Source organism: Salvelinus alpinus, chromosome 19 (assembly GCF_045679555.1).
Source record: "Salvelinus alpinus chromosome 19, SLU_Salpinus.1, whole genome shotgun sequence".
NCBI classification, from domain to species: Eukaryota; Metazoa; Chordata; class Actinopteri; order Salmoniformes; family Salmonidae; genus Salvelinus; species Salvelinus alpinus.
The window spans coordinates 35,664,592-35,689,605 of NC_092104.1; the positions used below are offsets into that span (position 1 = coordinate 35,664,592).

A 25,014-nucleotide genomic window follows, 5' to 3' on the forward strand; every position below is an offset into this window, starting at 1 on the left:
TGCTGGGGATTGACATCATGGGCCTATCATTTTGCAACAGGTCATTGTTCACAGTGGGCCATGTGAACTCTGCTTGCAATGCTCAGCAGTGTTTAACATCTAGCCAATGGATTGTTTCATCAAAAACAAAGATTAATTGACATGTCCCATATTTATTTGAGAAAAACAAACATTTCATACAAAATTCTGCACCTGGAACTAAATATTGTGTGCATGCTGACCACTGGTTTTGCCTGTCACAAGAGAAGGAACAATCTTACAGTATATTGACTCAAGTCACCGTGTTAGACGCGCTTCTTGGCCTTTTCACCCTGGGAAAAATAAATAAAAAGATGTACTGTTAAAAGTAATGACAACTTGCGACTATGATGATGATAATAATGCTAGAGCAACAGACAACAGTTGTCCTCACGTCGTTTGTTTGAATTTCAGTGATCTGAGTCTACTACACTACCTTTATGGTATTCCCCAACTCCAGTAGTGTCTGTTGATAGTGGGGTTCCATGCTCTTCAGATTCCCAGGCATGACTATCTGTTTGTGGATCCCAGGGCTGCCTGCATCCTTCACCATCTTCAGAAATTTATTCTCCTATAGAATAGCAATGACCAACATCAACCAGAATTAGCATACAAGAACTGTAGATCTATAACTAAAGCAGCAATTTTATAGCTATTAAAACTTGTCTGGCAGTTTAATCACAACTAAACAAAACTCAAATTTATTTAAATAGAAATGTGCATTTTTTTATGGAGGAGCAATGAAATTGACAGAATACTGCTTTTCTGCAATGCTATCATTCCAGCCTTGGCCACACATTGACATATTTTCATTGCTCTTTGTGTCTTATGTTTGAAAAATACATCCATCTCACCTGTATCCCCAACAGAAATGTGAAGGCCAGTCCAGATTTTCCCGCTCTTGCAGTTCTTCCAACCCTGTGCCAACAAAAAGTTGTTGCAGAGAAAGGCAAAAGAACATTGCATACATTGAAGTATCCCTTGTAGTACTTTACATTGACAAACTAAATGTTGTTACAACACGTTTTCCTATTTTGTTGTATGAACATTGCATACAAAAGCTACAACAAATACAATTCAACCTATGCAGTTACAAGTGTAACAGTCAAATAAAACAAGCTAGCTTACCGGTGAATGTAAGTCCTGATGAACTGTGGTGCATCGTAGTTCACAACACATTTCACCCCGTTGATGTCAATGCCTCTGGCAGCAGCATCAGTGCTGATCAAACTTGAACAGAAAAAATGTATATATATATTTGGCAAAGAATGGCTAAGAAAATAGGATATTCAATTATCCGCTAACAGACACTCATACTTACAGTTGGATCTTTCCCTGTTCAAATTCCTTGAGGGTTCTCTTCCTCTCATTGGGGGAGAGTCGTGAGGAGAACTCAGCTGCCTGCACTCCACCAAAAAGCTGCACTAGCAGGTACAGTCTGTCAGAGAACAGAGAGCAAAATCAAATTGCTGTGGACATGTAATCTTCATCCAATAATGCAGTAAGGAGAAAACCAGTGAAGATTCACCAACCTGTGAGCGGCTTCTCTGGAATTGGTGAAGCACAGAATGGGACTAAACTTCAGGCGCAATATGAAATGGAGGATGAGGAGGGGCTTCTTACTCAGAGTGCAGGGCACATAGTATTCCTAGAAAAGAGACCACAATGGCACAATGCTCTGGAATATAGGATAAATTATATATTTTTTAAATTGGGATGTTTTGTAACTTACTGTCAGGCCCTGTGGGAAGTTAAACCTCTCTTGAGACCTAGGGTTGGTCGTTGACTGACTGTGGACAGAGCTGAAGAGTCTGGGCTGATGCAGGCCTAGCTGCTGCAACTTCTCTGGATTCTGAGTCAGTGTGGCTGAGAACAGGAGCTTCTGCAGAGGCATCTGCGGTGGTGACAAGCTGTCACAAAGTAAAAACAGATGTATTACATCACTGAAATGCATATACCCTAGAATAATGTATGAACGCACACAACCCATAGGTGCAGAACAGTTTGTATTCTCACTAACAAACCACATAGTTGCCAGTCCTGCATTTTCCAGTACTGTCTAAAAAGAATGCTGAGAAGTGAGGTCTTACCTCGCTGCTGTGATAGATGCAGGCTCTGTCCTCTTGAAGATTGTGACTGCTTCAGAAACTCTCCTGGGTCTGTAAACTGCCTTGGTCACCAGACTGAGCCAAGACTGGTGCATGCTGTCAATCATCCGGTCTGCCTCATCAATAATCTGCAGAGGTTTGATATTGACCATCATGAAATATGAATCCTTTATTGAAATACTGTTAGTCATAACACCCACAAAAATACAAATGACATTGTACTAGTATTAGTGACTCACAAGGAAGCGGAGGTGTTCCAAACTGAAACCATCATTCTTATTGATGTGATCAACTAGTCTCCCAGGGGTTGCGACAACAATGTCTGCCAAACTGTGGCTTATTCCGCCTCTGCAAAGCAAGCAAAATGTGTATTTCTTTCAGATCGATTTTCTATTTAAAATTATGGTGTTATTTATGCAAAAAATACTATTTTGAATGAAAGGAAACTAAGCTTAAACAAATATAATAATTCATTATCCACCAAGGAAGAAAGACCTTGATGTGTCTTTACCTGTTTTCGGAGAGCGATGCCTGCTCGGCGGCAAAGGACTTTTGACCAGCAAGCATGACCACTTTCAAGCTGTTGCCCTCCGCATATGAACTGAATACTTTGCAAACCTGTTTGAGAAAACATTTAAACATTTTTCAAGCTCAGCTAACCAAAATAATCACAAGTTATCTCCATCATGGAGATTGAAGGTTTGACCCTAGTTACCTGCTGTGCAAGCTCTTTGGTGGGCAACACTGCCAAAACCCGGACTTCACATACAACTCTCTCCATCAGTGCCTAATGACAAAAAAATAGAAAAGTATGACTTATCTAATGAAAAAAACATTATATATATTATATATATAGTTAATGGTTTAATTCATACCTGAATAACAGGTATGACAAATGCCAGAGTCTTGCCACTCCCCGTTGGAGCAGACACACAAATGTCTCTGGGTTTGTAGCCCCCTCTTCCAATCAATAGACCATGAGATACACTCTCTAAAATGGCTGGGATGACCTCCACTTGTACTGCAAATGGAAAACAACAGAAGTTGAGTACTTTCCCCCTCCCACATTGCGATACCAAAACAGATTTCAACTTTCAATCCTTCATGCCTGCTAACCTGGAAAGAGGTGATAAATTCCATTCCTCTCAAGTTTCCGTTGGAGTTTAGTACAAATTCCCGGGACGTCACTGATGGGGACTAGGTTGCTTGTAATGTCTCTCTGGATTACATCTGGTTCAGCAAGCCACTTGGGCAGGACTCTTTGTACCTAACATATTAAATATATAAAATGTATCATGAACATACTGTAAAGACATTTCCCACTACAAGTTATATCAACGCGCTAGTGCAATTCACCAAACCTTTTGAATAATCTTTTTCTCAAATCCTCCCAGTATGGTGAAACCAGTCTGAGAGCTACTTGTTTCTGTGTCTTGTATTGACTGGTCAGTCTGAATTTTCTCCACCATTTCATCATCATTTTTTAGCAGCTCTGCTTTGACAGCAGCAGCAGCCTCTTGCAGGTTTCTATTCTTATTGTGGACAGATGTCTGCTTCATCCCATCTAAGGAGAAGCAAAGACAATAAGGAACACTAATATAAAATTAATTCTTATGAATGTTATACCATTTCAACTGTAAATGTGTGATATAAAATAGATACACACCCTTTTCCTCTTCTGTCAGTTGCATCTTTTTCGTATCCTTCTTCTTTCGTGCATTATCACCCTCGGAAAGTTCTTCAGGGTCTGGTGGGGACACATCCTGGTTAACTTGCTCTTTCCTCTTCTTTGGGTGTTTTGTCTCATCGAGGTTGCCTCCCTTGTTTTTTCTTTTCTTCTTCACCGAGGTGCCCCCGTCACTCTCAACTGTTGTTTTTGACTGGTATTCTTCTTGACATGACAAGCTCTGTTGCTCCTTGACTTTGGCCTTCCTCTGAAGCTTAGCCAACAACGCTTTGGCTCGAGATTCGTTGCTCGAGCCATCATCTCCTTCATCCCCAAGGTATCTGTGAAAAGCATAGTCTTCAATGTACTTGGTTTCAGGTCCCCAATAAACACACTTTAATTACACTTAATAAACACTTCATAGCTAGCTGACTATATCAATCAAGAACTAAGGAAGCTAGCTAACGTTAGCGAACAACAAAGAGTGAACATACCTATTAATAAGGAACAGAGCCATTGTTCAAATGTTGAAAGGGCCAAAAAATTAGATGTGGGCAATAACTTCAATAATGTAACTTTATCTAGCAGCCATTCCACCACAATATATATTATAATTTAAACCCTTTTTGCTGTTTCACACGTGTGTGTTTTCCCAGAGCTATCTAGAGAAAGGAGGTGTCTTCCTGTTTAAAGTCGCTTTAAAATGACGTTAGCAAGAGTTGACCAAAAAAAAAAGGGTTGACCACTTTCAAAAATTAAGAGGTAATGTTTTCTTTATATCTTGTGAGTAAGTATCGCTATTCTTTTTATCTTATTTGGTCATAGCTTAATATTTTAACTAGTGTTATCAATATTTGTATATTTTTTAAATGCAGTGAGCGCGTTATGAAAAGCCCGATACCCTCAGAACCCCCCACCCCTGTAATGTGCAGCCTTCCGAATTATGACGCCGTCCAATGAAAACAAAGGATAAGACAGTGCGCACATTTTCAAACTCAATTTTTGAATCTAGCCAGAAAGCTAACGTTATTCATCGAGTGAAAGGGACTTAATTTTTTTTTAAATTATATATATATATACATACAATGGCAGAGGAATCTGCTGTCAAAGTCTGTGTACGGGTTCGACCTCTGATAGAAAGGTGAGGCTATTTTCTGAACTTTTTAAATATAGCTAGCTGGCTTACTAGCTAACGTTAGTAAAGAATAAGCTAGCAATTGTGAGTAACGTTAGGTATCGTAACACTCGCTAGCTGGTTAGCTCTGGCAGATAGCTTATTCATCTAATGTTAGCTAATAAGCTAACAAAGCCAACGTTGGATAATGTTATGGTTTATGTCATTTACATTGTATAATAACTGATACATTTGAGAAATTAACTTGCTAGTTAACGTTGCCTAGCTTTATCTGCGGATATCTGTCTTAACGTTCGTTATATTCGTCGTAGGGAGGAAACTGCTGCAGAAAGCGCCGAGCCAGTCAAGTTGTATTGGAAAACGGATAAGAAGACAATTTATCAGGTTGACGATGGAAATCTTACCAAGAACTTCAGTTTTGGTGAGCTTTCAAAAAGGCGAGGATGAATGCTATCTGTCATACTGTGTCTGAACGTGCAGGCAATCACTTCTGTGTCTGATTTGTTTCCCTGGCAGACCGTGTATTTAGTGCTGAAGAAACAACTCTGCAGCTGTACCAGGAACTTGCAAAACCTCTTGTTGTCTCCACTGTTGAAGGTTATAATGGTAAAGGAGGGATTGTGAACAAGTGCAATACATTATCTTCTCAGATTATAGTATTTTGTCCATAACTATTGTTATTTATTTTACCAGGTAAGTTAACTGGGAACACATTCTCGTTTACAGCAACGACCTGGGGAATAGTTACAGGGACGAGGAGGGGGATGAATGAGCCAATTGTAAGCTGGGGGTGATTAGGTGACGGTGATGGTATGAGGGACAGCTTGGGATATTAGCCAGGACACCGGTGTTAACACCCCTACTCTTACTATAAGTGCCATGGGATCTTTAGTGACCACAGTCAGGACACCCGTTTAACGTCCCACCCGAAAGACGGCACCTTACACAGGATATATTTATTTTGACCTGAGGAAAGAGTGTCTCCTATTGGCCTTCCAACACCACTTCCAGCAGCATCTGGTCTCCCATCTAGGGACCAACCCTGCTTAGCTTCAGAAGCAAGCCAGCAGTGGTATGCTGCTGGCTATATGAACACTATTTAGTAACACTATAGTTGTATTTGAACTCTCTATTGGGTTAACTTGGTGTTGACATATATTAAGTGGCATACATTATTTTCTCAGGAACAATATTTGCTTATGGACAAACTTCATCTGGAAAGACTTTCACTATGATGGGGAGTTCTCTTACTCCAGGAGTTATACCCCTTGCCATGGAGGATGTCTTCCAGACTATAAAAAATGTGAGTAGTAGTAGATTGTTTATTTTCTATAATATGCACGTGTTTAGTGTTGTAAGTGGTTTGCTTTCATTTTTGCTTTAGTGTCCAAAAAAGGAGTTCCTCCTGAGGGTGTCGTACTTGGAGATCTACAATGAAACAGTGACAGATTTGCTCTGTGACAGTTGGAAAAGGAAACCTCTAGAGATCCGAGAGGGAAACAATGTAAGTTTGATGGATATATTGTAAGACAATATAACTGTTAGACGATAATAAAGATATGACTGGGGTGTATTCATTACACTGATTCTTGTGAAAAATGTTTCTCAAAGTGAACGAAACAGGGATGGACCTACATAACCCATTCATAGACGCTAACTACCTTTTAGCGCCTATTGATGGCAGTATCTTCAGGCCGAGAGTTTTTTTTAAGAGTCCCAACGCTCTTTCTGAATGTCAAAACGCATCGTTTGCGGTACGGTTTTGGAAACATGAGGAACATATCTTTCATATCAGCAAAAAAAAGGTTAAATTATTACACACCATTTTTATGGTTAGTGTTCCCACACGGCCATATCTCCATGTTACAGCGCTTGTTTATGGAAGACTGACAGAAGGCATAGGCGGTCACCTGTGCTAATTGGCAATCTAGTGTGCCCCGAACACCTGTGTAAGCGTAACAGAGGAGGAAATATACTTCGTCAACTGGAGGCACACAGCATATGGATCTGTGCAAAACTGCTTCAGTAGGTGAATCTTTTTTATTTGAGAGATTGTTTCTTGCTGATATGAAAGATAAGGGGCATATCAGCATACATTTCGAAAACCGTTTGTAGCGACGATTATTGATGTTTCCAAACATTAAAACACATCTTCATAATTGTAGTTCATCTCCAGAAAAGGGTTTTCAAGACCTAGAACCAACCCTAATTTATCCAATATAAACTCTTGTTTTAGTTGCAAAACAGAACGTTTTGCTACTTTGGACTAATGTTCACAACCCTGGTATTTTGAATGGTGGAATAAATGGTGACATGCCTGTCTTCGCAGAAAACTGTCTATGTAGCTGACCTAACTGAGGAACTGGTGACATCTCCTGAGCAAGCCCTTGCGTGGATTAGAAAAGGAGAAAGTAAAATACTCTACCTTATTTCAACCAGCATGCCAGACTAAGTATAGTCTATGTATTGCTTGAATAACATTCTGACACTATTCTATTTGATGTTAAATGTATCCGCTAGAGAATCGCCATTATGGAAAGACAAAAATGAACCAGCGAAGCAGTCGTTCGCACACAATTTTCCGCATGGTGAGACATTTTGTTATACATCACAATAGACAATGCATTTCTGGTATCTGTGCTGGAGATAATGCTGATGCTTTTTCTTAGATCTTGGAGAGTCGTGACAGGGGTGACTCTGCATCTGGTGAGAATTCAGACGGCGCCATTATTGTGTCCCATTTGGTAAGCTGCCACAGTCAAGTGTGTTTTGTGACCTCAGATATGGGTCCCCCAATTATGTATTTTTTTCTTACCAGTCTCTTCATTTTCATGTAGAATTTGGTTGACCTGGCTGGGGCTGAGCGAGCAAGTCAAACAGGTGCTGAAGGTAAGTGGTTTGATACCTGTGCTAATGTAACAACAGTGTGAAATATCAGAATCTGAACAACCTTCATTTGGTGGTCGATTTCAGTTGCTTGTGGTTTTTTGTGTGACTTTTGACATCTGATATTGTAGGTACACGTTTCAAAGAAGGATGTAATATAAATCGCAGCCTGTTCACCCTCGGTCAAGTGATCAAGAAACTGTCTGATGAAACCCAGAAGTAGGTGTTAGTTATTTATACTTTTTTTAGTTTAACTTATGCCATGTGTTTAATGTTCACTAATGTATTTTTATCCATACATTCAGGGGTTTCACTAACTACAGGGACAGTAAACTCACCCGTATTCTCCAAAATTCCTTGGGTGGAAATGCAAAAACTGTCATCATCTGCACCATCACCCCAGTTACTCTGGAAGAAACACTTAGCACTCTTCAAGTGGGTAACTTTTTTGTGTGTCAGACTTCCATATTAAAATATTTTAAAATACGGATTTAAGATCAGACAAATGTTACATTCTTATCTAATCAACTGCCCATCTCTATAATCTAGTTTGCTAGTGCAGCAAAGAACATGAAGAATGACCCGCATGTCACAGAGGTTTCTGATGACGGAGCCCTTCTGAGAAGATACAGAAATGAAATTGTGGACCTCAAGCGCAGACTTCATGAGGCAAGTCTACCTGTACCGGCTATTGGGGTTCTTTAGAAATGTTGCCGGCTCTCCTTCAAGTATTTGTAAATTCAACGTTTTTATTTTTGTACACTGCCTTAGGTCTCATCCGTCACTCAAACAACCGCGACAGAGAAGGAGACTCTGTCCCAGATTTTGCAAGAGAAGGATCAGCTCCAAAGAGAACAAGAGGACAGGATTAAGAATTTAACCAAACTTCTAGTCACTTCGTCAAACTTCGTTACCATCAAAAAGGTAGACTTTTAGTGCCTTGCAGATAAGTATCTGATGCTTTATTCCTTTATTTTAGTACTTTATTTTTTATGTTTAACCGTGTCTGTTTGTAAAGATGCCGAAACGTAGGGTTACGTGGGGTGGAAAACTGCCATCACCAGCCTTCCACCATGCGGGAGAGTCTGACCTAAGCTTTGCTGAGCCTTTTCTCAAAAAGAGAAAAGCTGATATGTCTGTCTTGACAGAGCAGAATGAAGGTAAGTACGCATTGGAAAAATATACTTAATACCAATCTCAGTGATAGCTTTTACTCTGCTTTATACAGTATGCTATATTTTGCCATACTCAGTGCTTGACTTTGGCAGGAGCTCAATGGAGCGGAGTACCAGCACCTAAAATGTTCTACTGATTGAGCTCTTATAGAATTTTAGATCAAAAGTATTGTGGAGCAGTCCTCCCGAGTGGCGCAGCGTTCTAAGGAAATGCATCACCGTGGCGTTACTACAGACCCAGGTTCATTCACGGGCTGTGCTACAACCGGCCATGGCTGGGAGTTCCATAGAATGGCGCACAATTGGCCCAGTGTCGTCTGGGTTAGGGGAGGGTTTTGCCGGGGGGTGGGTGGGTTTTTACTTGGCTCATCGCGCCCTAGTGACTCCTTGTGGCGGGCCGGGTGCCTGCAAGCTGACCAGGTCACCAGTTGAACAGTGTTTCCTCCGACACATTGGTGTGGCTGACTGGCGGGTGTTAAGGAGCGCGGGGGACGTTTCGGAGGACGCATGACTCCACCTTTGCCTCTCCCGAGCCTGTTGGGGACTTGCAACGCTCAGACAAGATCAAAATTGGGGAGAAAGGGGAGGTAAAATACAAAAAAATATATTGTGGAACTCCTGCACCTAAACAGTACCAGCACCCAAAAGTAGTACCGGAACCTATTTCAGTCTAAGTCAAGCACTGGCCGTACTGGTACATGAATCCTGATCAATTGCTTGTTTTTTTTGTTTGTGTATTCACAGATGGCGAGGAGTTCGATTCTACCTTTGACATGGAGATGAACCAGAGCAATATGACCGTGCGTGGTTTTGCAGAAAGGTGAACATGGACTATTGCCATTTTATCTTTACACATTCCTTACTGCTTGTTGTCCTTCATACTCATGTTCCTGCATTCTCTGCTTTTCTAGTGAATTTTTATCTCCAAACCAACTGAACAAATTGTCTGAGAAGGTGTCCTGTCTGGAGCTCCAGCTGGAAAATGAGACTCAGCAGAAGCAGGAGGCCATGGAGGAAGTGGAGACATTTCAGAGAAGGGTTGTGGAACTGGAGAAGCAGCTAGAAGAAAAGTCACTAATGCCTGCTGATGCACAGTTGGAAAATGAGACTCAGCAGAACCAGGAAGCCATGGAGAAGGTTGCTACTTTCGAGATGAGGGTTGCTGAACTGGAGAAGCAGCTAGAAAAGTCTCAAATGCCTGCTGATGCACAGGAGCAGGTTGATGATCACCAATTCCTTCTCACTGTTTTATTGTGCAGAATGTTGAATCCTTTAATCTAAATGCAAAAAATGTATAACTATAATTTTTTTTACAGATGAAAAAGGGATTTGAAGAGACCATTCACCTCTGTGAGACGTTGGTGTCTGAGAAGGTATATAGCTATTTTTATATATTTATTATTATTTTTCTTCTGAATACTCTCACCTCACCATGCTGTCTGTTGACAGGAAATGGTTTCTACTGAGCGTGATTATCTCAAGCAGGAGCTCAACATCCTAATGGAACAGACTGAAAACTTGAAGAAAGAAAAGGCTGCACTTCTTCAGGAGATGGAGGAGAAGAAAGAGATGGATGAGTTCAATTCTTTGGAAGAGGAGAGCAAAAGAGAATATGAGGTTATAGACTGCTGCATAGATTGCCTAGAGATGGCAAAAGTTATATAACCAACAGGTTGACCTTATTTCAATGTAGTAATTCAAATTGGAATGTACTATCTATGGTATAAGCCAATTGCAAGCCCATAAATATATCTTAGGGACTTATTAGAAGTCATTAAGATGACTAGCACTTATGAAATGCTCCCTGGCTGGTTTGTAGCTTTGCACTCATTGGCTTTTATTAACTCTACAGAAAGAACTACTGAATGACATTTCCTCCTTAAAGAAGGCCATGGAGGCCTCGGGATGCAAATCTCAAGAGCTTGAGGTAAAACTACGAAATGTTTAGGCAGAAGCAAAAAGCTGCATCTAACAAGATTTATTGTATGTGGGTCTGTTTTGTCAATGAGTGCTGGGTTGCATGGCTGTTTGATTGATTTGCCAAATCTGATCCATCCCTAGGCTAATCTGGTGGCAATGTCTGAGGAGCTGAAAAAGAAAGGCGACTGGGCAGAGGAACTACAAAGATCGGTACATTAATTTTTGCTAATTGATTTGTTCTTGATGTGTTCACAATGGGTGATGTTGCAGCACCACCCTGATGTAACATAGCCATCATACTTTTCTCTTAAGAGTGACGTTGACTTGGTCCAAGAAGTGAAGCAGCTGCGACGCTCTCTGGACGATGCTGAGGGGTTGAGCCGTGACACTAAGAAGGAGTGGGCCCACCTGCGCAGTGAAAATATCTCACTCAAAGAGAGGGCTGTAAGTTTCCCCTACTTCAGTGCCAATATGTCAGTTTGCAGCCTGTATTTAAATGCAAACTGCACTCCATAGATTGACCATTATCATGTTGTATTACCCCTAACTTTATGCTCTGGCCTTGCTTTCAGGTGACTCTAACTGCTGGCTTTGAGAGGATGGAAGCTCAGGTGAATGGCCTTCGCCATCAGTTGGAGACAGAAAAATCGAGCTTCAAAAAGATGCAGGTTGACCTTCAGAGGGAGTTACAGGGAGCCTTTGAGGAGAACACCAAGCTTACTACTCTTCTGGATGGAAAAGTTCCCAAAAGTTTGTAATGTTGGTTGTCTTTTGTATAGTATTTACTCTTCTCCAGCCTTTAATTTATTTGCCATGTAGTTACTAAATGATCTATCTAACATGGGGTGTCCTCTTTTTGCTTAGATCTCATAGACCGCATTGAACTTGAGAAAACAGTTGCTGACCTGAAGAAAGAGCTGGAGATGTCTCATGAAGATGAGAGAACCCTACAAGCTAAGATTGAGGATTTGAGTGCACTGCAGGATCTTCCAGATAAAGTCAACAGTTTGATGAAGCAGGTAAACCTGTTTGATACGATGTAGAACAGTTCCCCAAATGTTTATAATTTGGCCGCTCAAGTATTGTAAGGGGGGGGGAATATATATATATATATATATATAGAAAATGTTGGACATAGAATATGGTAAAAACACCAGCAAATCATGTTCAACTGATTTTAATTTGGGAATTCTGTTCCAATGTATTCCCACACATAATAGTATGTGATCGTATACAAATGTTTTAAATGATTGTTTTGGTCTTCTTGCGGTCAATTTGTATTCTACAAATTATGTTCCGGCCCCCTGACCATCCGCCCAAGAAAAAAATAGGTTGAAGATCCCTGACGTAGAGCAACAGAGACTTGTATTTTTTAAGAGAAGTCTTATCTTTTAATTAATGTCCTCTGGCTGTTCAGGTATGTGATCTCACGGAGGAGCTCTGTGCAGTCCAAAAAGAGAGAGACATGCTGGTGTCTGCTAAGGCCTGCAGTGAGGAGGAAGCTCATCAATTCAGAGAACATGTCCAGAGCTCCCAGGAGCAGCTAGTCAAACTTCAAGATGACCTGAGCAAAGCAGAGTTGAGGGAAAATGACCTAACCCAGCAGTGCACCGACATCACTGAGCAACTGGAGACTTTCCATAAGGACTTGGCGCGCTCCTCTCTGGAGAACAGTCAGCTTCTGACTACTGTGGAACAGTCCAGCCTGAGAGTAAATTGGTCTTTAGTCCTTGTTAAATCACATGATCTTGAATGTGTTTGTTGAATCTTCTATAAGGCTGTCCTCCAACAATGTATTTTTTTATTTAGCTGAAGGAGAATGAACAGTATCGCGCATCAATTGAAGATCAATTGTGTGGAATGCAACAAGTCATGAAAGAGTTGGAGGAGAAGCTTGCTGACAGTGAATCATCCAAGGAAAAATATGACAATTTATCCCAGGAACACCAAGATCAGGTGCAGTGCCTCTCAAAACAACTAATTTCAGCCGTCTCCTTACAGTAGGTATTTACAATTTATTTGGTTTATTTGTATTTCAGATAAGGCAGCTGAGTGAGGAGGTGATACAGGTCCAGGCAGAACTAAAACGGCAACAGCATCTGAACTCAGAACAGCAGTCATGTACCCAACAAGATGATCAACATCAGCTACAAGTCAGTGTCTTTATACAAGTTATGGCCTGGGATCATTTTTAAATGGGAGATTTTAAATTGTTATCTTTCTCATTTGCACAGATACAGGAACTACGAGCTGCATTGGAGACCATGACAGAGGAAAGGAGCCAGTTGAACAGTGACTTGCAGCAAAATATGGAAATGGTGAGGCTATGTCTGTGTTTTTGTTCATCCAACCGCTGCGCTTTGATGGTGTAGCTAACTGTAAACAAAAACATGAAGTGTCAGTTATATTAATGTGATATTACTCTCTCCTCCTATAGGCTGCAGAGACTCAGGGACTTCTCCATTCCATCCAAGAGGAGCTCAGACAACAGAGACAAGTGAACGCTGACCTTGAGATCCAAAGTTTACAGAAGGAGTCTCTTCTAGAACAGCAGGTTAGTTTATTTGACTGTTTCATTTTAGTAGTATGTTTCTTCAATCGTTTTGGGAAAAAACAATTAGATCTTACCTTTTTTCTCTCCTCAAAGATGATGCAGCTGAGTGATGCACTTGAGTCTGGGCAAGCTGAGAGAGAGCATCTCCTGTTTGAGAAGACGGGCAGCTCTCAGAATCATGCAGAGGAGTTGGAGAAGCTGTTCTCTACTGTGACCTCACTGACTGGAGAGAGAGACCAGCTCCAGGAGATACTGGAGGGAATCCGAGAGGAGAGGAACCAGCTCAAGAGAGACCTGGAGGACAAAGTGGAGATGGTGGGTGATTGATCGATTTAAATACACTATTTTGAAAATGCACACACTAATTGCAATCAGAAGCTTTTTATATTACAAGTTTACGTTTTATATTTTTGCAGATGATTGAAAACCAGGAGGAACTACGGGTGGCACTTGAAAAGATACACCATCAAGAGGAAAATATGAAACCTACGGAGACTGCAAATCTAGAGGAGCTGCAAAGTCAGGTAAAATGTGCTTTTACTTGCACAACAGATTTCATTGTCACAGCAATCGAAGTGTAGATTCTAATATGAATGCTAACCTACTCTTCAGATGAAGCAGCTGAAGGAGGAGCTTGAGTCTGTGCGAGCTGAGAGCGAGCGTCTCCTGTTTGAGAAGACCGAACGCCTTCCGAATCATCCAGAGGAGTTGGAGAAGCTGCTCTCTACTGTGACCTCACTGACTGGAGAGAGAGACCAGCTCCAGGAGATACTGGAGGGAATCCGAGAGGAGAGGGACCAGCTCAAGAGAGACCTGGAGGACAAAGTGGAGATGGTGAGTCTGAGTTACTTTTATATCTATTGAAATCCATACTTTCTACTTTTATCATATTTTGTGTATCCACGTGGATTGACAGAATACATGTATTTGTTCGACAGCAACATCTGAACTCTGCACACCAGCCCCATAGAGAACATCAGGAGACTGACCTACGTTTGCAGGTAAGTCATTGTTTATACACTGAGTGCACAAACATTAAGAACACCTCTTTTCATGACATAGCTTTCACCTGGTTAGTCTATGATCCCTTATTGATGTCACTTGTTAAGTCCACTTCAATCTGTGTAGATGAAGGGGAGGAGACCGGTTAAAGAAGGATTTTTAAGCCTTGAGACAAGGATTGTGTATGTGTGCCATTGAGAGTGAATGGCATGACAAAATATTTAAGAACTACAACGCTGCTGCGTTTTTCAAGCACCACAGTTTTCCGTGTGTTAAGAATGGTCCACCACCTAAAGGACATCCAGCCAACTTGACACATCTGTGGGAAGCATTGGAGTCAACATGGGCCAGCATCCCTATGGAATGCTTTCGATACATTGTAGAGTCCATGCCCCGACGAATTGATGCTGTTCTGAGGGCCCAAATGGCGGTGGGTGACGCAATTCAATATTAGGAAGATGTTCTTAATGTTTTGTACACTGTGTATATTCGGGTGATGCCGAACACCATGGTTCAACTGTATTTGTTTATTAATTATTGCTTTACATTGTTGCCGATAGATGCAACTAGAGGCAGTGAAGGAGTTAGAGGAGCGACTGGAAGCTGTTAAAGAGGAGCGGAGCCAGCTGAAGACTGACCTTCAGGACAATGTAGAGATGGTGCTGAAATATTATACACTGCATTATTCATAAGAGACGTGAGATTGAAATGTGCTTGTTGCATAAAGATTTGAATCAGTAATCTGCTCTTACTCTACTTTTTGAAATGTGTGCATGTTAATGCAATTCATTTTTTAACCATTGTTTTAGATGATTGAGAATCAAGAGGAACTAAGGGGGGCTCAAGAGAAGATCAAATCGCTACAGGGGAAAATCCAACAACTTCAGACTCAGAATGCAGATGTTGAGACAAGGTTGAACAACATAGATGTTCCAGAGAATACGTCCTGTCTAGGAGAGCTGCAAAACCAGGTGAGGTTCTTAGTCAGTTGTCGCCACGATGCACTACCTAAATGCAACCAATGTGCAGGTTGAAGATGTTTTTTATCTCCAAAACCATTCCCAAAGATAAGTCAGCTGATTAAGGAGCTAAATTCTGTGCAAGATGAGAGAGAGCGTCTCCTGTCTGAGAAGACAGACAGCTCTCAGTATCATGCAGAGGAGTTGGAGAAGCTGTTCTCTACTGTGACCTCACTGACTGGAGAGAGAGACCAGCTCCAGGAGATACTGGAGGGAGTCCGAGAGGAGAGGAACCAGCTCAAGAGAGACCTGGAGGACAATGTGGAGATGGTGAGTTGTACCCTTAGGAAGGCCATTTTTGGGGTGTAGATTGGCGCATCAAGCCGTGAATGGGGATGTAAAACGAATATGCGTTCCCCCTAGATCATACAAGTACATACAGAACCTAAACATCCGCAACATCTGAACTCAAAGCAACAGACTGGGAGGGAACATCAAGAAGCTCAACTTCAGCAGCAAGTTAGTCTCTGTCAATGATTTTATATGGTTATGTTAGAATATTGTTGTAACACTGGATAAGTTTAATTTGTATTTAAATGTTTAACTTTTGTACAGCTACAGCAGCTAGGAGAGGAACTGGAAACCATGACACAGGAGCGGTGTCAGTTGAAGGGTGACCTGCAGGAAAATCTGGAGATGGTGAGGCCATGGCCAAATGTTTCTCAGTTAACCAAACTTCTGACTTTGAAGTGTGCTCCAAGTCTAACACGTTAGCTTTATTCTAGGCTGCAGAGACTCAGGGACTTCTCCATTCCATCCAAGAGGAGCTCAGACAACAGAGACAAGTGAACTCTGACCTTGAGAGCCAAAGTTTACAGAAGGAGTCTCTTCTAGAACAGCAGGTTAATAGCCTTTTTCCTTTTTGACATGTAGCCTCTTCAGCTCACATGCATATTGATGAAACATTTCACCTGTTTCCCCCCTGATAAAGACTAAGCAGCTGAATGAGGAGCTTGAGTCTGTGCGAGCTGAGAGAGAGCGTCTGCTGTCTGAGAAGACAGACAGCTCTCAGAATCATGCAGAGGAGTTGGAGAAGCTGCGCTCTACTGTGACCTCACTGACTGGAGAGAGAGACCAGCTCCAGGAGATACTGGAGGGAGTCCGAGAGGAGAGGAACCAGCTCAAGAGAGACCTGGAGGACAATGTGGAGATGGTGAGTGATAGATTACACAATGTTTAACAATGCTCACACTAATTGCAATCAGAAGCTTTTTATATTACAAGTTTACGTTTTATATTTTTGCAGATGATTGAAAACCAGGAGGAACTACGGGTGGCACTTGAAAAGATACACCATCAAGAGGAAAATATGAAACCTACGGAGACTGCAAATCTAGAGGAGCTGCAAAGTCAGGTAAAATGTGCTTTTACTTGCACAACAGATTTCATTGTCACATCAATCGAAGTGTAGATTCTAATATGAATGCTAACCTACTCTTCAGATGAAGCAGCTGAATGAGGAGCTTGAGTCTGTGCGAGCTGAGCGTGTGATGCTCCTGTCTGAGAAGACAGAAAGCTCTCAGAATCATGCAGAGGAGTTGGAGAAGCTGTTCTCTACTGTGACCTCACTGACTGGAGAGAGAGACCAGCTCCAGGAGATACTGGAGGGAATCCGAGAGGAGAGGAACCAGCTCAAGAGAGACCTGGAGGACAATGTGGAGATGGTGAGTCTTGACTTAAATTCTACAATCACATTGTTGATTTTATTACTTATTTGACCCATGAATATGTTATATCTTCAAACCAGTCCATCAAATTCCAGGAGGAGTTGAAACAGCAGCGACATCTGAACTCAGAGCAACAGACTGAGAGGGAACATCAAGAAGCTCAACTTCAGCAGCAAGTTAGTCTCTGTCAATAATTTTATATGGTGGTGATAGAATATTTTTCAAACACTGGATAAGTTTCATTTGTATTTAAATGTTTAACTTTTATACAGCTACAGCAGCTAGGAGAGGAACTGGAAACCATGACACAGGAGCGGTGTCAGTTGAAGGGTGACCTGCAGGAAAATCTGGAGATGGTGAGGCCATGGCCAAATGTTTCTCAGTTAACCAAACTTCTGACTTTGAAGTGTGCTCCAAGTCTAACACGTTAGCTTTATTCTAGGCTGCAGAGACTCAGGGACTTCTCCATTCCATCCAAGAGGAGCTCAGACAACAGAGACAAGTGAACTCTGACCTTGAGAGCCAAAGTTTACAGAAGGAGTCTCTTCTAGAACAGCAGGTTAATAGCCTTTTTCCTTTTTGACATGTAGCCTCTTCAGCTCACATGCATATTGATGAAACATTTCACCTGTTTCCCCCCTGATAAAGGCTAAGCAGCTGAATGAGGAGCTTGAGTCTGTGCGAGCTGAGAGAGAGCGTCTCCTGTCTGAGAAGACAGACAGCTCTCAGAATCATGCAGGGGAGTTGGAGAAGCTGCTCTCTACTGTGACCTCACTGACTGGAGAGAGAGACCAGCTCCAGGAGATACTGGAGGGAGTCCGAGAGGAGAGGAACCAGCTCAAGAGAGACCTGGAGGACAATGTGGAGATGGTGAGTGACTTAAATTCTCAAATTTTTCTCAAGAAATCAACATAATTTATTTGACCCATGAATGGGATTTCTTTGAACCAGTCCTTCAAAGTCCAGGAGGAACAACAAACAGCCCAAGTCAGTAAAAGCCTCTACTCATCCAGGTGATGGTGTCTCATAGTTGCTTGTTTACTGTTTTGTCACATTTTGTTCAGATGCAGCAGCTACAGGAAGAAGGCACACACATGGGAGATGAGAGGTCCCAGATTCAGGGAGACCTGCAGGAAAATATGGAGATGGTGAGTCAGAATTATTTATAGGACTTAAAATGTGCATTTTTATAGATATAATTTTTAAAAGCGTAATCTCGCCCCAGGTCATACAAGTCCAGAGGACATTAGAACAGCAGCAACGTCTGAACTCACAACAGCAGGCTGAGAGCGAACAACAAGAGGCCAAACTGAAACAACAAGTGGGTCGTAGTTAAACTATATAAACTCAGCAAAAACAGAAACTACGCTGTCTTTCAAAGATAGTTCATGAAAGATGGAAGGAGCCATCTGAAGAACAACCTTGAGTACAGTATAGACATGGTGAGAGTCTGTATGACTGTTCTGAACTCAGAAGCAGATTCATAACGTGAGTGAGCCAGGAACCAAGCTTGAATGAGGTTTTGGTACATGTGGTTTTGGCTAAAATGGCTTTAAATGTTTACTTTGCATTTCCCTCAGATGAAGCAGCTGGAGGAGGAATGTAAAGGTTTCAAAGAAGGACAGTTTCACTTCAAAGTCGAAGCAGACACCTCACACAAGGTTTGTTTTTCATTGTATTGGATAAAAAGTAATTCCTTCTGCTCTGTCTGAAATTGCTGTGGCATTTTTCAAATTAACTCCCCCCCCCCATTCCAGATGCTTAGTGACGCGAACGCAACCATCTCCATATTGACAGAGCAGATCAATAACCTGGAGCAGAGCACCAGCTGTTGTACCACCAGGGCAGGAGAGGGACTGTGCTCCAGACTCGAAGCTTCAATGCAGAAGTTCCAGGTGGGCTAGAACTTGATTTTATACTGAACAAAAAATGTAAATGCAACAATTTCAAAGATTTCACTGAGTTGCAGTTCACCTAAGAGAATCAGTCAGTTTAAATAAATTAAGCTCTAATCTGTGAATTTCACATGACTGGGAATACAGACATGCATCTGTTGGTCACAGAAACCTTTAAAAAAAAAATATATATATATAAGTAGTGGCGTGGCTCAGAAAACCAGTCAGTATCTGGTGTGACCACTATTTGCCTCTTGCAGCGCGACACATCTCCTTCGCAAAGAGTTGATAAGGCTTTTGATTATGGCCTGTGGAATGTTGTCCCACTCCTCTTCAATGGCTGTGCGAAGTTGCTGGATATTGACTGGAACACACTGTTGTACACTTCGATCCAGAACATCTCAAACATGCTCAATGGGTGACATGTCTGGTGAGTAAGCAGGCCATGAAAGAACTGGGACATTTTCAGGTTTCAGGAATTGTGTACAGATCCTTGCGACATGGGGCCGTGCATTATCATGCTGAAACGTGAGGTGATGGCGGCGGATGAATAGCACGGCAATGGGCCTCAGGATCTCATCACGGTATCTCTGTGCATTCAAATTGCCATTGATATAATCCAATTGTGTTTTATCTGTAGCTTATTCTTGCCCGTACCATCACCCCACCACCACGATGGGGCACTCTGTCTGTCCACAACTTTGACATCAGCGAATTGCTCGACCACACGACGCCATACACATGGTCTGCGGTTGTGAGGCCGGCTGGACATACTGGCAATTTCTCAAAAAAGACGGAGGCAGCTTATGGTAGAGAAATTAACATTAAATTCTCTGGCAACTGCTCTGGTGGATATTACTGCAGTCAGCATGCCAATTGCACGCTCCCTCATCTGTGACCTTGTGTGACAAAACTGCACATTTTAGTGGGCTTTTATTGTCCCCAGCACAAGGTGCACCTGTGTATTGATCATGCTGTTTAATCAGCTTCTTGATATGCCACACCTATCAGATGGTTGGATTATCTTGGCAAAGGAGAAATGCTCATTAGCAGGGACGTAAACAAATTTGTGCATGAAATAATACATTTTTTGTGCATCTGGAACATGGAACCAACCCTTTGCGTTTTTTATATTTTTGTTCAGTGTACATTTCAAAATCTTTACAAATGCTTCATTCGATGGCAGCATAATAAAAGCAATTATTCTATCCCATTGCAGGTGTCCCTCGTGAGGATCCAGCTTGTTATCAATGGTGCTTCTAAGCCTGGACATGGGCCCCTGGTCGATGTCACACAAGTTGAAGAAGTCATGATACTGAAACTGTTGCCCCTTCTTCCAAAGCCCACAAAAAAGATCTATAGCAATATCAATAGATCTACTGTCCAGATCACTAACGCAGTGTGGGATACAAAGGTACGAATAATCACATGTTTGTCATAGTTGCTATTTAAAGTTCAACTGCAATAGTAAACAGTTTTTGCTAAATTGAGTGAAATCATTTTAGGTGCTGCTGAAGCTGTGTGCCAAGGATTACAAAACCCACGTTGAAGCCCTGGTTCAGAATGACTTGGCTGTATTTGAGGAGAGGAGACTCCAGGACCTGCTCCTCTGTAGAGCCCAGGCACCCAGTCACTCAGTCAAGGTGGTTGAGAATGACCTCCTTGGAGTCTGGGATGAGAGACTGTCAGAGCTGTTGGACAGGAGAGAAGGTTACCTCCAGGTGGGTGGGCCTCACATTACTGCATAGTTGGGTTTTGTCTGTAAAATGAAACGCAATATAAAGATATAATTTATGTTGTGAAACTAATCGTCTTGTATCATGTTATAAGAAAATGAACAGTGTTTTGAAGAAGCTTGAGGAGAGTCTGGCTGCTCACCCAGCGGCAGTGTCAGAGGAGCTGAGGGTGCGAGAGAGGAGCAACGAGGAGCTGAATGCTCTATGCATGGTCCACTCACCGGACTCAGCAGCAGTGGAGAACTTCCTGGAGCGAGAGCTGGCCCGGCGCTCTGCTTTGGCACAGGCCAACACACTGGCTCTCCAGGTACGGTAGTTAACCCCATCAATATTCTCCAGTCTTAGCGATACAATTGACATTCTGTATGTGGTAACTGAGGTTGATCATGGTTTGTCTGAATGGTTTTTCCTCTTGCCTTGCAGGGATTGCGAGATGAGCGATGTGGTTTGCTCAAAGAGCTAGGCGTGGTCCGAGCACAGGCTGACAGTCAGCTGAAAGAAGAGAGGAGTAAGACCTCTACTCTACTGCAGATACTGGAGCGTGCCTCCGTCAAGACTGAAGCTGACCTGCTGAGGGACAACCAGCAACTTGCCCTGCAACGTCAGCAGTTGGATGGAGAAATCAAGGTACCATTTTAACTACTTTTCAATCTCATGGATGATTTCCATTTTTCTAAGTGAACCTATGATTAGTTTACATTTACATTTAAGTCATTTAGCAGACGCTCTTATCCAGAGCGACTTACAAAGTTTACAACAGGTATGTTTTGTGTTTGCAGGAAATGCAGATGAGAGTTGAGCAGCTGGAAGAGGACCAGATGAAAGCTGCTGATAGCGTCTCAAACCACAAACAAGCCACCCAGCTACTACAAACTGAGCTTCAGGATGCTTGTGCACAAGTCAAGGACAGGGAGGGCTCTATTCAAATCCTAAAAGAGAAACTCAGAGAGACGGAAGTAAGGTTTGGCGCAAGGTGGAATTTCACCCCTGAGCTTTTATTTGTATTTTATGTGGGGTGTGTTCAATACTGTATAAAGTTGTTTTATTTTTGGGGTATAGGTTCTGGCTAAGAGAAGAGCATCACCTAGTGCTCTTGAGCTTGAAGAGCTGAATGCTAAAGTTTTGAAAATGGAGTTGGAGATGACTGCATCATCCTCTAAACACCAAGAAGAGTAGGGCCTAATTTCTTTAATCATGCCCTCATATGTCATAGAAATTTGTATTCTTTCTTTGTTTGTCTGATTTGTACCACTGCTGAATTTGAGTATCTCTCCCGGAGTCATTGGAAAAGATGCATGTTTAGGACGTTCTGCATTTTTCCCCTCAGGTTACTCAGGATGATGACGGTCCTGAACCACAAGGAGGACGCTCTGAGGACGCTGAAGGAGACTCTGAGAAGATCACAACAGGAGGGAGAAAAGTCATGTAAATCTATTCATAGAATTTGAGATTACCCCAAAACAGCAAGTTAATATTTAGATGACCCCTAATTTGAGATGTTTAATTCTATTGCAGTCAATGAGGGACAGGATCTGCATGCCAGACTGATAACCGCCAGAGGACGCACGGTCCAAAGCAACATTCTCCTTGAAAAGAACAAACTTGAGGAGGAACTGAAAAGGCTACAGAGCAAAATTTCTGAATTGGAGAGGTGGATATGGATCTGTAAGATTACTGTAATGCTTTGGCGGTTCTTGCGAGCTCATATCACTGACCTCTGCTGTTTTGTCTCTGTTTTGACAGCCTTGTGTCCACTCAGCAAGGAGAGATCACAAAGTGGAAGGCTAGAGCAATTAAGCTGAAGGAGAAGAAGAGGGACGTGGTAGACAAGCCTCTGTCTCCATGTACTCCTACAAAACACCGCCTTCCCATGAATTCTGAGCAGTTCCTCAACTCTCCCAAGAGGTTCCTCAACTCTCCCAAGAAGTTAATTGACTCTCCCAAGAAGTTCCTAGACTCTCCCAAGAGCAAGTTCTTCGATGTCCGTCCAGGCTCTGAATCCATGTCGATCAACTGTCCCAAGCAGTTTTTTGATAACTCCAACCTTGGAACCATTCAAGGTAACTACGTTCAAATTTACTTGACTTTACCTTACAATTTCAGTTTGTATCCAGTCACCAAACAGCAGTTGGCCTTAATGAAATGACATGTTTTACCAGAGGTTGCGGGTATTCCCATATCAGAAATTGAGGCTGCTGGAAGTGCAGAAGAGGGTAATTGGTGTAATCTGAGTGTTTGTGATAAGTGTTATTGCTAATTGGAGCACAAACACCTCGTCTGGCTGTTAATGTCACTTGTCACATACTGGTGTAATGGAGTGAGGTATAAGGGTTGGTAACAAAATTGTGATAACACTTCATCACTGTTACTAACGTTAACGCTATCTTTGGTATTTTAACCTATACCAGGCTTGCTTTGGTTCTGCATTGTTTTTTATTTAGTATTGTTTTGGCTGATTTGGTCTTATCTTTTCAGATGCAAGTGTGGATAAAAAGGACGAATGGTGGCCTCTGTCACCAAAGCAATCTGATGTATGCAAACAACAGTAAATGTTTTACCTAATTGTACTAATCATTGTCTATTTTTCAACGTTGGAAATATTTTCATTGTTTTCAATTGTATTTGTCAGTCAATTTTAGCTTTGATCAATTTGATTAAATGTTTTATTGTTTAAAATAAAGAGCTGTTTCTTGAATAAGACTCAACTCAACCAGCTTTCTTTTTTGTAATATGACTTGCAGTTTCAAATGTTCTGATATAACAGCAGATGGCATGCTTGCACCATTTTGTTTAAGATTGTCCATGTTTTGACAATGGAGGATTTGAAACGTTCTCTATGCAAGGTGGTCTTGATGTTCAGTTTCTCCCATTTAATAATTTTCAGACTATTTTGAACTAAAGATTGCAGTTTTTGATTGAGGAGATTGTCCATTCATGACTCATCATTGTAAGAGCTTTCTAAATCCACACAGTTTGAAAATTTTAACTGATATCCCTTTTGACAATTCCAGAGATGGAGGATCACGAGGGTAATTACTGGAGTAGTTCAGGATTTTTCCACTTTATGTTAGATGGTTCTTCACCCTGAAAGTAGTCTATGGGCCAGGGGAAACTAATCCATGGTTCGGTTTTCTTTAAACAGCCACGACAACTTCTGCTGACTTTAGCCACCACAAGATAGTTTTTATTTACATGCACCTAGGTTACAGCTAACCAAATATTGAGTTGATTTTAGGTGATTTGCTTAGTGCCCATAGAAAGTCTGCACCTCGAACTTAAAAAAAATATAAATAAATCTGCCTTAATTAAATCTATAAAGGGATTAAATTGTTTTTTCCTACAGATCTACACAACCTACCTACATTTTCAAAGTGAAGGAAAGTTATAATGTTCCAAATTAACAAAATAAACACTGAAATATCATAATTGGATAAGAGTTTATTCTTGGTGAACGCACCTTCTGCAGCCATTTCAGCTGTGAGTCATTTGCATTAAGATTCTACCAACTTCGCACAACTCTTAGGGCAACAGCCATTGTTTTTGTCAATTTCTCCAATATGGTTGGAGATTGTTGATGGATAGTAATATTTAAACCTTAGCCACATTTTTTGTGGGTCAACTTTTATTTCACTACATTCCTGAAGAAAAGATGTGCTTTTTACTCTGACAACCAGAAGTACTCGTTACATTTTGAATGCTTAGCAGGACAGGAAAATAGTCCAAATCACGCACTTATCAAGAGAACCTCCCTAATGCGTCTGATCTGGCGGACTCACTAAACATATGCTTCGTTTGTAAATGTCGACGTGCGCCCCTGGCTACCCATACGTTTTAAAAACGAGAATTATGGTCTTTTCTTATTAATAAATGGAATTTTGACTGACATTTTAACTTTTTTTTTTTTTTTAAATGTAACCTTTTAACTATGCAAGTGAATTAGGATCAAATTCTTATTTACAATGACTGCCTACCAAGAGGCACTTAAGTACTATTTAAAACCAAATACTTTCAGACTTAAACTCAGCCAGTAAAATATTACTTGATTTATTCTCATTTTCTATTAAGGTGTCTTTTACATTTACTGAACTATGACAATTGGGTACTTTTTCCACCACTGGTTGGTGGCACCTTAATTGAGGGGCTCGTGGTAATGGCTGGAGTGGAATGACATCAAACACATTTACATCTGTTTGATGCCATTCCATTTGCTCAATTCCAGCCATTATTATGAGC

The 25,014-nt window shown here is 41.5% G+C and overlaps 2 protein-coding genes across 7 annotated transcripts; one reads left to right on the forward strand and one right to left on the reverse strand.

Moving 5' to 3' along the window:
• Positions 1 to 132: 132 nt before the first annotated feature.
• On the reverse strand, positions 133 to 4,715 carry ddx51 (DEAD (Asp-Glu-Ala-Asp) box polypeptide 51). The gene is made up of 16 exons (XM_071353239.1): positions 4,287 to 4,715; positions 3,793 to 4,133; positions 3,488 to 3,690; positions 3,243 to 3,393; positions 3,002 to 3,147; positions 2,842 to 2,913; positions 2,638 to 2,744; positions 2,366 to 2,474; positions 2,109 to 2,254; positions 1,751 to 1,928; positions 1,551 to 1,666; positions 1,340 to 1,456; positions 1,147 to 1,248; positions 873 to 936; positions 455 to 589; positions 133 to 311 (listed from the first exon to the last, which is right to left on the reverse strand). The coding sequence occupies exons 1-16, from the start codon at positions 4,307 to 4,309 to the stop codon at positions 285 to 287; spliced, it is 2,037 nt and encodes a 678-aa protein (XP_071209340.1). The 5' UTR covers positions 4,310 to 4,715; the 3' UTR covers positions 133 to 284.
• Positions 4,716 to 4,780: 65 nt separating this feature from the next.
• On the forward strand, positions 4,781 to 23,481 carry cenpe (centromere protein E). 6 transcript variants are annotated; one of them, XM_071353232.1, is made up of 60 exons: positions 4,781 to 4,933; positions 5,239 to 5,348; positions 5,444 to 5,533; positions 6,112 to 6,230; positions 6,312 to 6,431; positions 7,257 to 7,338; positions 7,448 to 7,515; positions 7,597 to 7,671; positions 7,765 to 7,816; positions 7,945 to 8,032; positions 8,119 to 8,248; positions 8,363 to 8,482; positions 8,585 to 8,737; positions 8,832 to 8,973; positions 9,733 to 9,808; positions 9,900 to 10,206; positions 10,305 to 10,361; positions 10,438 to 10,605; positions 10,841 to 10,915; positions 11,050 to 11,118; positions 11,221 to 11,352; positions 11,481 to 11,658; positions 11,773 to 11,927; positions 12,326 to 12,619; positions 12,718 to 12,864; positions 12,948 to 13,061; positions 13,143 to 13,226; positions 13,346 to 13,462; positions 13,556 to 13,777; positions 13,879 to 13,986; positions 14,075 to 14,296; positions 14,401 to 14,463; positions 15,025 to 15,123; positions 15,274 to 15,435; positions 15,532 to 15,753; positions 15,847 to 15,942; positions 16,039 to 16,122; positions 16,209 to 16,325; positions 16,415 to 16,636; positions 16,730 to 16,837; positions 16,926 to 17,147; positions 17,231 to 17,326; positions 17,423 to 17,506; positions 17,593 to 17,709; positions 17,799 to 18,020; positions 18,215 to 18,298; positions 18,376 to 18,471; positions 18,731 to 18,811; positions 18,908 to 19,045; positions 20,265 to 20,459; positions 20,551 to 20,766; positions 20,876 to 21,088; positions 21,205 to 21,408; positions 21,561 to 21,737; positions 21,841 to 21,953; positions 22,109 to 22,206; positions 22,297 to 22,432; positions 22,525 to 22,841; positions 22,941 to 22,994; positions 23,257 to 23,481. In XM_071353232.1, exons 1-60 carry the CDS (start codon positions 4,878 to 4,880, stop codon positions 23,328 to 23,330), a joined length of 8,040 nt encoding a protein of 2,679 aa, XP_071209333.1. In that variant the 5' UTR covers positions 4,781 to 4,877; the 3' UTR covers positions 23,331 to 23,481. The 6 variants fall into 6 exon arrangements, with proteins under 6 accessions (XP_071209333.1, XP_071209334.1, XP_071209335.1 ...); XM_071353233.1 differs by having other exon boundaries at positions 18,221 to 18,298; XM_071353234.1 differs by having other exon boundaries at positions 17,246 to 17,326.
• Positions 23,482 to 25,014: the final 1,533 nt, after the last annotated feature.

Excerpts from the sequence above, each read along its gene's own strand:
- cenpe (XM_071353232.1), top strand. The coding sequence starts at position 4,878 with ATGGCAGAGGAATCTGCTGTCAAAGTCTGTGTACGGGTTCGACCTCTG. Across the intron at positions 16,326-16,414 it reads AGTCTCTTCTAGAACAGCAG|ACTAAGCAGCTGAATGAGGA; the intron begins GTTAATAGCCTT and ends CCCCTGATAAAG. Across the intron at positions 18,472-18,730 it reads AGGCCAAACTGAAACAACAA|ATGAAGCAGCTGGAGGAGGA; the intron begins GTGGGTCGTAGT and ends CATTTCCCTCAG.
- ddx51 (XM_071353239.1), bottom strand. The coding sequence starts at position 4,309 with ATGGCTCTGTTCCTTATTAATAG. Across the intron at positions 1,457-1,550 it reads TCCAGAGAAGCCGCTCACAG|ACTGTACCTGCTAGTGCAGC; the intron begins GTTGGTGAATCT and ends GTTCTCTGACAG. Across the intron at positions 1,249-1,339 it reads GAACAGGGAAAGATCCAACT|TTTGATCAGCACTGATGCTG; the intron begins GTAAGTATGAGT and ends TTTCTGTTCAAG.